This window comes from Platalea leucorodia (assembly GCF_965183815.1).
Source record: "Platalea leucorodia genome assembly, chromosome: 30".
NCBI classification, from domain to species: Eukaryota; Metazoa; Chordata; class Aves; order Pelecaniformes; family Threskiornithidae; genus Platalea; species Platalea leucorodia.
The window spans coordinates 113,397-125,000 of record NC_138852.1 but is presented as its reverse complement, the minus strand read 5'-3'; the positions used below and the strand labels follow the sequence as shown (position 1 = coordinate 125,000).

Here is an 11,604-nt window from a genome sequence, read left to right as displayed (position 1 = left end):
CCCATTGCTGGACCTGGTGGTGGCAGTGCTGTACTCAGTGGTTCCCCGAGCAGTGAACCCCCTACAGCATGAGGAACCAGAAAATCAAGGATACCTTATGGAAACTGATCTGATGGATGCTGTTTCACTGACAATAACCTGCCTCCCCTCATCTACACGTTTCCCAGAGTTTATCTTACGACACAAGTCTGCTTTTTTCTCTCATGATAATTCTACTCAGAGAAAAGTTTCTGGTTTTATACTCCTACATTTGATCCTGTTGTATCTGACCCTTGTACAACAGGGTGTCAGATGTGGCCTGTCAGATAGCAGATCTTCAGTAAAAGGGGATCTCCTGGGTGCAGTGCCTGAAGGCTGGGCTCTTCCTCCAGCATTGATGCCAAGACAATGTCCAAGGAATCGGTCTTTTAAAATTTCTCTTCTCCTTGTGTTCTCAGTGGTTTTGGGCTTAACCTCATGGTAACCTTGGGTTCCATTGGATCAGAAGTTCTGCTTTTCAAGGCTCTCTTCTTGGTGTCCAGTGGCAGTGGAGATTGTCCATGAGCTCCCCATTATCTCCTCAGGTTGCTTCATGTATGACAGGACTCATGGCATATACCAGAGCCTCTGGATATGAATCTGGAGGGGTCAGGAGAGGATGAGGACTCCCCATGTGCCCTGGGGTTGGAATGAATGGAGACTCAGAAGGTGAAACACCCTCAGAGGTGAAGTTCCCGAAAAGTAAAGCTCTAAATTGACATATCTATAAACAAGGACTCTGCAGTGCTGTGGGAGTCAGTAGGGACTCAGCAGGCACAGGGAGGGGAGAGTGGAGAGCTACAGGAGCTGCCTGAGGACCCCCAGGGCCAGGACTCTGGTGCTGTCCTGGGGAGTGGGGCTGGTGGGAGCAGAGGAGAGGGAAAATTCAGTCAGGGTTGGGGATCAGCTACAAGATGAATTCAGGAAAGCCAGAGAGTTCCTAGCTTCTGTTTCCTCATGGCCTTGTGGCCAGCACCAGCCATGGGGCTGATGGGGAGCCTGAACCCCGCTGCCTGCCCCCAGCAGCTGCTGTGGCCTTCAGAGGGGCTGGGGCTGTGGGGTGAGTGCCCAGAGCTCTGCAGCAGCCTGCGCTGGGCAGTGCCATGGAGCCAGCCCAGGCTGGGCTGCTCTGCTGGGCTGGGCTGGGCTGGGGAGAGGGCAGGGGAGGTGGGGAGAGGTGGGGAGGGTCTGGGCTGGGCTGGAAAGAGCCCAGGAGAGAAAAATGCCAGTGCAGAGCTAAGGTGTGTGAGTGTGCAGGGTAGGGGCAGCCAGCACTCCCAGTGCAGAGCCAGGCGTCATGGTGAAGGAAGCAAGGCATCAAACGTGTGGAAGATACGGTCCTTGTCTGTGCCATGTGTCCTGAACACCCCAGGGAAGCTACTCCAAGAAAATTGTCCCAGACCCGTCCCACCCACCGGCCATTTCCATCTCTGGCCATTAATAATAAAAAGGGAACTAGTTTCCTACTGGACAGTCATTACACACCAAGTCCCACAGCTCTTGCCACAGCTGGACTCTCAGCCAAGCCTCTTCTCGGACAGCTCCAGCTAGATCAGCTGCTCATGGCTTGGTCATGACAAATATTGAAAATTTCCATTGAATGAGATCCCAAGTCAGAGGATTGGTTTACATTCTGTTTACAGCCTAAAGCACCCCATGCTCTGCAGATATCTCATTGCCTTATCTCTGGCCAGAAACTTCCTCATTTCAACATCTGACTCTTGCCTATTATTCTCCTGCCAAGCAATACCATGAGAAGACCGGTTTCACTTTCCTGAAAGCCTCCCCATGGGGACTGGCAGGTCACGATGAGGTTCCCAATGCCTTCCCTTCTGCACATTGAACAAGGCCCTTTCCTCCACTTTCTCCTCCCAGGCAAGTGCTCCAGCCCCTCAGCAGCTCGATGACTCTCCACTCAACTCCCTGCCACTTACCAACACCTCCCTTGCTGTGCTGGTGATCTCTGGCCAAGAGCCCAGCAGCCCCACAGGCGCTCCCTCCCTCCTCCCCTTCCCCAGTGGGGGCCCAAAAATGGACACGGTTGTGTGCAGGTGGTCTAAGGAGCGATGAGCAGGGGGAGACAATCACTGCCCTCGCTCTTTTGGTGAGACTCCAGGACTCTGCTGGCTGCCTTGGCTACCAGGTCGCGCTGCTGGGTCATGTTTTGCCTTCTGTCCCCCACCACCACCAGGGCCTTTTCCACAGAGCTGCTCCCCAGCCAGGCCTCCCCAGGCCCTGCAACTGCAGGCTGTTAGGCTGTGGTCCGTCTTCTATCTCCTGAAGTTCCTGACACGACAGTCCTGCTGCCTGTCAGGTTTGCCCTGAATGGCATCCCTAGGGCACAGCAATGGTCCTCCCAATTTTGTGCCATCCACAGACGTGGTGACAGTTGCCTCCTCCGGGTCATGGAGACAGGTGTTAAACTGCACAGGGCTCAGGAGAGGCCCCTGTGCTGCCCCACAATGCCCCAGTATGGCCCACTGGCCTCCAGGTAGGCTATGACCCCTTCTCCACTGCTCTCTCAGCCTCATCTTCCAACTGGGGTTTCACCCATCTGTTTGTCGACCCATCCAGACTGTAATGGCCCAATGTGGGTACCAGGATATAGAGGGAGACCATGCCAAAAGCCTTGCTGAAGTGGAGGTAAAGGACACCCACTGTTCTCCCCTCGTGCATAAAAGCAGTTCCTTCATCAGGAAGGCCATCAGGTTGGTGAGGCAGGATTTACCCTTGGCTAATCCATGCTGACTGCATTTGGACACCTTCTGCTCTTTGAGGTGCCCAGCAATGTCCCCCAAGAGCACTCATGGGAAGGCTCACTCCTCCCCCAAGTGAGCTTGTACAGCCTGGCGTTCCCGGGGCTGCACTTTTGGCCTCTTTCAACGATGGCTGCAACATTGCTTTGTCCTCACTCCCAAGAGACCTCTACCAATCCTGTGACCTTTCAAAAGGGATATTCCAATGAAATATCGATCTTCCAGTGTCACTTCATTACTACTATTCTACCTGTTATATAGTGTATTGAATTAAAATTAAAATTAAATTTGATTTATTAAAATAAATTAATATTATTCATATAAATTTAATTTTTATCTTTCACATGTTTTCACCTCTCTTGATAGAAGAGCCATTTCTAACGTCATCTTTTCACAGGAACACTGCCTAGACAAAAGCCCTTTCCCTTATTCTCCAGATTTCTCCTCCCCTTACTCTTTGTTCATTCAGATTCCTCACACCCATCCAGTTGCTGCTTTGACATCAGGGACTTAAAAGTTTGCCTCTCTTTCAGAGGTCTAATTGTCTCCTTAGCCAACTCTTTAATTATGTTTATATCTCTCTTCTTGGTATCTCCCTACCTGAAATAGTTCTCCTAAGATTATCCCCTGTAGAAAGGCAACCTCATTAGAGGCAGCTTGTGCTTAGCAGATGCTTGCAGAGTCGGTTTTCTTTATGGAACTTGACCATGCTTGACTTTTCCTTTGCTTGCAAATAGGAAAAACCCTCCTGTGCCTGTGTGCAGCCAGGTCTCTAAGGAGAGCAGGAGGCAGATGGTGCAAGGGAGCTGTACCATCCAGCTGCAGAGATCAGTGGAGAAGTCTGCTGTAAGGAAAGGTCCCAGGTGGGCAAGGAGAGAAATGGTGGGGTTGGGGAGGTGAGGTGGGAGGTTGTCAGAGCTCAAGGGACAGCTTCTCCTACCAGTCCAGACCTCCGGAGGAGACACCCTGCAGCAATATTTATTGGAGAATGCTGCTCTCACCTCTTCTCTATACTGAAAAGTAATAAACTACACCCTTGGAAATAAAACCTCTTTTTTATTAGAAGCTCTTTGAAATCTTTCCCCATAACTATGCTAGGAAACAGCTCCAATTATCTGTACAACTCTTGAAGACCTGATGAAAATGACAGGAAGAGACATGGCTCGTTAGGGCTTGCTTTCTTTCAATGAGCCCCATGGAGTATTTGTGCTGAGTCCTTGAACTTCAGGTACTGAGAAGAGATTGCACAAACCTCTCCAAGAGTCAGCATCACAAGCAAAACCCAAAGTACCTTGAAGTATTAATAAGCCCCACTGAGGGCCATTACTGGCAAAGCCTCCCCAGGGACTCGTTAGAGCAGAGAATTGGAGGCCAGGATTGCAGGCAGGCAAAGGGAATGTCCAGGCAGCTCAGCTGCTGAGAAAACCCTGGCTTTGTTTCATGAAGCAGAAAGGCCAAGCGCTGACCCCCAGCCTCGGGGAAGGCAGGTCCTGTCCCTCACGCATTGCTCAGGGCTCTTCCTGGGGCACTGGGATGTGGGGGGTGATGCTGAGTGCAGGACAAGGCTATGGCAGCTCCCAGCCTTACTGGGGGTGTGCAAGGAGGCAATGAGGCCCCCCCACTGCCTCAGGACAACATGTCTCCTCATAGGCCTTGGTGGCAGGGACGATTGCTATAGCCAGGGGGACAAAGCCTTGGGTTCTCTTGGCCACTTCCAGCCCTGCCAGTGCTCTTTGCCATCTCCACCACAGCTTGTCCTACGCTGTCCCACAGCTGCCTCTTTTGCCCTGCAGGCTGCAGACACCCATCTCGCTTCCTCACCTTGCTCTCACCCTGCCATTTCCATACATTCACTGACGGCTGTCCACCCTCACACTCTGTTCCTTGAAACACAAGGATACGGACTGACCTCATGCTCCTTCTGGAGGACTTCATCTACCACAGCACCACCCTCGGAGTGACATTTCTTCCTCCTCATGTCCAATCTCCACCTTCCAAGCTGTACTGTGTGTAACTGTTTCTCTCTCCTGCTCTTTCCAACAACCATCCGGGAAACAACCTTTCAAGCAGGCACCCCAACCCATCAGCCTTCTTGCAGCCCTTCATCTGACCAGACAGAAGTAACCTCACCATGACCTTCTAAGGCTGCGAGCCTTTCAGCTTCTTGGATAGACAAGACAGAGCTGCGTGCCTGCTGCTGTCCCATCCTGTACTCAGGCAGAAGAGACAGGACAGCCAAAATACAAGCCCCCTTCCTGCACTGAGCCTAGGTCCTTCGGCAGAGGGGGTCTCCCAGCCAATGTGCCAACCAGGTGCCTTCTGCTGGCCTGTCAGAGACACTGGCAGAGGTGAGTTTAGAAGCACATATCCCAGCCATGAGTCAAGGGCTGACCTATCGGCGGTTTCCGGAAGAAGTGACCTCACAGTGCCTTTCCCAGACACATTCCTGCTGTTGGCCTCTCACCTCCAGAGGCAGAAGTGACCTCACAGCCCCCTTCACAGCCATTGGCTTCCTAATGGATTATGAGTTCCCGAGACACAAGTGACTACAGGATACTGTACCCAGCCATCACTCTCTTTGTGGCCCAGTACGTGAGCAGATAAAAGTAAGCTTGTTTCATCATGTTTATCTAATAGAGTTCCTACCAATGGTTTGAGTAGAGAAATGTTCCTCAGAGGAACTGCTATATTTGTACTGGTGCATTTTATGCCTCTACTTCTGCCTCTCTGTTTTTCCTTCTTCTTCTCTCTCTTCTGTCTTCAAAAAGCTCTCCAAGGAAAAAAGTCATTGAATCCTGGAATAACTCAGCTTGGAAGAGACCCCTGAACATCACCTTGTCCAGCTATCCTGCTCAAGGCATGGTGAACCAGATGAGGCTGTGGAACGGGTCTGCCCAGTTTGGCATCATCCACAAAGGAGCTGAAAAGGCACTCCGGCACATTATCCAGGCAGTTAACAGAGACAGTCAACAGTGTTGGCCCCAGTGCTTGCACTGAGGGATGCCACTGGGAAGTGGCCACCAGCAGGACTCTACCACTGCTGACATTTGGGCTGGATCCACCAGCCACCTTCCTACCCACTACATCACCCCCTTCTTCAGTCCAGATATCACCAATCCGGCTATAAAGAGACTATGGGAAACCATGTCAAAATCCTTGCTAAGGCCCAGAATCAAAACATCCCCTTCTTTCCCCTACCCACACAAGTTCGCCAATGCCTTTCTTGTCCTTCAAGTACCTGGAAATGGCTGCAGCAGTATTTGGCCCATCCCCTTCCCAGGGACTGAGGTGACGTTGACCAGCCTGTAACTCTCCCAGTCCTCCTTCTTGCACTTCTGGCAGAAAGGTTTGATGTCTGCCTTTTCCAAGGACCTCAGAACCTCTCTGATGGCTCTGGCACTTTTGAGAGCACAATCCAGGATCATGGGCAAGGGTGACTTAGCAGACAGGAGCCCTTGCAAGGAGCCTGTCCCAGGCAGCTGAGATGAATCTCACTGGGCCAGGGGGGTTTGTTCCTGGAGTCACACACAGAAAGGGCAGGGTTCTGTCAGGTGTCCACATCTGAGCTGGCCTCGTGGACTCCTTATGCACCCAGGGGTGTTCAGAGACACAGTCTTTCCCTCTTACACATGGAGGCAGGGCACGGCAGGAGTCATAGGGACTCTCTGGCCTCCTGCTGCCACTGCCAGAGACTGGGAGGCACCATAGCCCTGTGGTGTATCACCCTGCTCTGCATTCACCTGAGATGCCCCTTGTCATGAGGAATGGACACAGGGACCTCAGTTCAAGGAAGCACATCCCAGTGCTGCATTCAGGTGGTTTCCCGTGGGATGTTACTCCCAACGGGAAGTGACCTCGAGGCACTGTCTGTCCCATAGGCCTTCATGGAATGCCAAGGAATAGCAGATGGCATTTGTGCTCACTCAGGTTCATCTCAGCTCATGTATGTGATGTGCATGCTTACATCTCCTCTCTACAATGCAAACATGGACTGCTGACCTACTCATTTGGTGACCTTCCACGGAGGGACAAAGAACCTGTTCAGGCTGGGGTGAGAAGCCAGTGCTGGCAATGGTGGTTGTGAGGGGCTAGTGCAGGATGATTGCCCTGGGGCAGCTTCCCCAGGGTGCACAGCGAACACAGGCACAGACCAGACCCAGCTCTGCTGGTCCTTCAGGTCTCACGCAGGGGGCCCAGCTGTGCGAGGACGCTGCTGCGGGCCCCAACCCTGCACACTCACATTCTTTAGCTGTATACTGGTGTTTCCATGTACAGGCCATATTCCTGGGCATGGTCTTGAGAAAAAATTGGAAGAAGACCTAAGCCTTCAGGCACTGTCTGAGGAAATCACCCTTCTTTATGGAAATGCTGTTATGGAGGCCAGCTCTGTCACAGAAGTGCCCGTTGCCTGTCCCTGCCTGTGGTCACAGGATAACCACACAGCACGACTGTGACCAAGCTGCCAGAGCACTCAGGGCTGACACCAAGGCAAGGGATCAGGAAGAGAGTGTGGAAGTGGCAAGAGAACAGCCCTGGAAGACCAAGCGCTGGTGCTCCCTGGCAGTGCTGCCATGCTGGGACTCTTTTCTGCTCCACCCATGCACACAGGAACTGTCCCTGCAGCTCCAAAAGCCCTTGGAGGAAGGATATTGGGAAAGAAGTAGTCAAGGAAAGGCCTTTATTTTGTTTAAACGCACAGGGCGCACAGGTCCTCATTGACACAGCCACTCAGTCAGAAAATAAAGGCAGACAGTAAATTAGGAGGGGGATGACAAGATTATCACAAGCAAAAAACCACCACCAACAACAAAATACAGAAGACAGACGGGGCCTGTAATGAGTTACGTTATACCTGCTATGAAGAAGATGATGGGCACTTTATTGCTTCAGAAACACAGCCAGTTATCAGCTTCCAAACTGCATCCTTGAGGTGCTGGTTCCTCATGCTGTAGATGAGGGGGTTCACTGCTGGAGGCACCACTGAGTACAGAACTGACACCACCAGGTCCAGCGATGGGGAGGAGATGGAGTGGGGCTTCAGGTAGGCAAACATGGCAGTGCTGATAAACAGGGAGACCACGGCCAGGTGAGGGAGGCACATGGAAAAGGCTTTGTGGCGTCCCTGCTCAGAGGGGATCCTCAGCACGGCCCTGAAGATCTGCACATAGGACACCACAATGAAAACAGAACACCCAAAAGCTAAAGCAAGACTAACCACAATAAGCCTAGCCTCGCTGTGGTAGGAGCGTGAGCAGGAGAGCTTGAGGATGTGGGGGATTTCACAAAAGAACTGGTCCACAGCATTGCCTTGGCAGAGGGGGAGTGAAAATGTATTGGCAGTGTGCAAGAGACCATTAAGAAACCCAGTGCCCCAGGCAGCTGCTGCCATGTGGACACAAGCTCTGCTGCCCAGGAGGGTCCCGTAGTGCAGGGGTTTGCAGATGGCAACGTAGCGGTCGTAGGCCATGATGGTGAGGAGAGAATATTCTTCTGACATCAAGAACAGAAAGAGAAACATCTGTGCAATGCATGCTGTGTATGATATGGTCCTGGTGTTCCAGAGGGAATTGGCCATGGATTTGGGGAGAGTGGTGGAGATGGAGCCCAGGTCAAGGAGGGAGAGGTTGAGGAGGAAGAAGTACATGGGGGTTTGGAGGTGGTGGTTGCAGACTATGGCAGTGATGATGAGGCCATTGCCCAGGAGGGCAGCCAGGTAGATGCCCAGGAAGAGCCAGAAGTGCAAGAGCTGCAGCTCCCGTGTGTCTGTGAATGCCAGGAGGAGGAACTGGGTGATGGAGCTGCTGCTGGACATTTGCTGCCTCTGGGCATGGGGATCTGTTCAAGAAGGAAAAGAGAGTGACAAGTTAGGGAGATTTCTCTGAGCAAAATCAAAGCCATTTCTCATACACACAGACACCCTTTTCCTTTTCTAGGAGAGCTTCCTTCAGCTCTGTGGCTGCAGCCCTGGTTGGTGCTGGCTGAACGTGCCATGAGGATCAGGGTCTGTGCCCGCTGGCTGCCGAGAGGTCAGCCCTGCTCTGCAGCAATGGGTTCATGGGAAGAGTGGGGGCAGGGTCAGTCCTGGTGTTTGACCTTGTCTCATGAAACTGCTCCTAACACAGAAGGTCCTGTCAGCATCTGCACTCCCAGTGATAAGGAACTGAGGTGGCAGAAGGCAGGTTGAGAGGTTGGGGTTTTTTACATCTCCTCCTCCCCTCCCACCCTGGGGAGTGTTCTTGGATGTCAGAAAGCCTCAGCATTTCTGCTGCACTCAGGGAGAACAGAGGGAGTTCTGCGAGGCAAGCGGAGTGCCTGTGGCTTAGTGAAGTGAGGGATGATGGTTTGTCCCTCCATGAAGTTCCCAGTTTCTCTGGGCTTGCAGCTTTCTGAGGTGGAGGGTGATCAAATTGTCATATAACCCTGAAAAGCCACCAATCACTGCTCTGAGCAGAGGGATCCGTCTTTGACCACTAAATGTTTCACCCTTTCTCAAGGTCTCAACGCTCAACATTTAGCCCAGGACACACATGGCTCATTTCACAACCCCATCACCATTTTCCCTGTCATAGCATGTGTGCACTTCTCCATGGGGATTTCAGATAACAGAAAGTTGTTAAGGGCAGGTTTGCATCTTGCAGGGACGCTCACAACTTGGAAGGAATCTTCAAGGAGATAGCCAAATTTGCTAACGATGGCATTTGAGTAAGGGAGATTCAGCTCATTCCCCAGCCCCACAGGCTTCAATGTCCATAGCATCAAAGCTGGGACATCTGTTCCCATGGACAGAACTGCATGAAAGGACCCACAAGATCAGTGTGTGACTGTAGCTGAAACTCCCGTCCCCAGAGAGCCTGGCAGCAAGAACAAGATAACCACAGCAAGAACACAGACCAGTGGAGAAACAAGCAAATATACAGTGAGGGTATGGCTGAGAGAGGCCAGGGCAGAGGCATTGGGGCACTCAGACAGCGTTCCCCTTCCCCAGCTGTGCACACCACCTCCCAGACACCACCATTGCCGGGCAGCTGCTCTCAGCCCCTGTGCTCTGCAGAGGGAACTGGGCCCGTGGCTGCAGAGCTGCACCAGGGCTCTGCTGGAGCTCTGGCTGCAGAGGAGGTGGTTCACGCCTTGGAGCCCCCAGCCCTGAGGGCAGAGGCTTTGGTGGGTGGGAGAGGAGGCAAGGGGGCTTGCTCAGAGGAAGGGGTCTGCATTGGAGGGGATCATACAGTGTTTTCTGCGTTCTCTCTTCCATAGCACTTATGCTTTTAGTTTCCTCTCATTTCCTGATCATATCCCTGCTGCCTGGAGATTTTCCTGCTGGGAGGTGTTTCCCTGTCCCATGTCTTTTCCCTGTCAGCGCTAACAGACCCCATGCCAACCTCTGTGCACTCCCCTTGGCCCTCCAGAAACCTGTCTGTTTGCAGGGCACTGGCTGGGTGCATGTTCCTGTTTGCAGGTGGAAAAGGGCAGGTCAGAAGAACCCTGATGGGTCCAGGAGAGGTGATGCTGGTACTGTCCTTTGTCAGAGCAGTGGCTGAGGGCACTTTAGGAGGCTCCTATCAGACTTACTGATCACTCGGTCACTTCTTTCAATAGATTTTTTTCCCGTTTATCCCTTTTCCACTACCCCCCCACCCAAAATAGGAAACTGAAAACACAAAGTGAGAAAATCTTCATTATCTTTATGGCAATCCCTGCCATGACCTTCTCCTTGAAACATCCCTTAGGAAATATTCTGCGGCTGAACTGGAGCTGTGAGCAGCCCTGACCCATGCAGCACCCTCTCAACAGCAGAAGGACCCTGCTCTACCACAGGTCCCTTCTTCCACCCACAGATTCTCCCCACAACGCCATTGGGAGCTCCCCAGGCAGGCTGAGCACTGACCCTGGCACACAGACCGCTGGGGCACAGGGACCCTGCTCTGAAGGACAGCCCTGGGCATCCCTGGCTGTGCACCCGGCTTAACATCCTTGCAGTCATCCCCAGAGGAAGGCAGCCATCATGCCCTGTTCCTCTGATGGTGCAGCAGGGAAAACCTGCTCTACAACATGTCTTCCTCCTCTAGCCTTGAGAAGCTGTGAGAATAACACTTAAAGATCCAACAGGCTGTGGGATGTAGCAGCTTTTGGAGATCCCACCATGATCTGCAGATGCAATGCCCTGCTTCCAGGGACTTACCTTGTCAAGGGATGTGAAGATTTCTCCCACAATGAGCTCTCAGCTCAAAGCATTCCCACTCCAGGCTGCCTTCAACCTCTCTCTGCCTGGCTTCTCTCCCCTTGGTGCCCGCAGGCAGTGCCCTCAGCCCTGCTGCGCTTTGCAGAGGCTCTGCCCCTGGGCAGAGCTGTCTCTCTGCAGTGCTGCCCACTTGCCATCAGCTCCCTGCATCCCAGGAGCCCAGCCCAGCTCAGCAGCAGAGGCCCAGCCCAAGGCACCACTTTCTCTGCCCCTCTGGGCTCCCTCCAGGTGTCCCTGGGGCTCTAAGGGCTGACAGCGCCTGAGAGGCAGCAGGGTCTCTCCTGGGGAGGGAGGGCTGACACAGACTGATGTCATCACTGCCTGTCCCTCTCTGAATGCTGGAGAGATGCATTTTAGAAGTGGCATTTTCCCAAACATGGCGTGGTGGTCTACGAGAGGTGTAAATGTTCCCGTCCCTTTACCCCTCTCCCCATCACATTGCCAGGCGGGACACCTCGGCAGTGACAGGAACAGATCATTTCCCCCCCAGCGCAGGGCAGGGATTCAGCTGTGCCCATAAGGTTTCTCCTCACCAGAGACTGCAGTGGGGTTTGGCTCTCCCCCATGCACCCCACAGACCCACAGCACCTG

At 52.8% G+C, this 11,604-nt stretch overlaps 1 protein-coding gene across 1 annotated transcript; it reads right to left on the bottom strand.

The window, feature by feature from the left end:
• Positions 1-7,629: 7,629 nt before the first annotated feature.
• LOC309601262 (olfactory receptor 14A16-like) lies at positions 7,630-8,586 on the bottom strand (the record flags this gene model as incomplete). Its single annotated transcript, XM_082334226.1, has 1 exon — positions 7,630-8,586. One exon carries the CDS (start codon positions 8,584-8,586, stop codon positions 7,630-7,632), a length of 957 nt encoding a protein of 318 aa, XP_082190352.1.
• Positions 8,587-11,604: the final 3,018 nt, after the last annotated feature.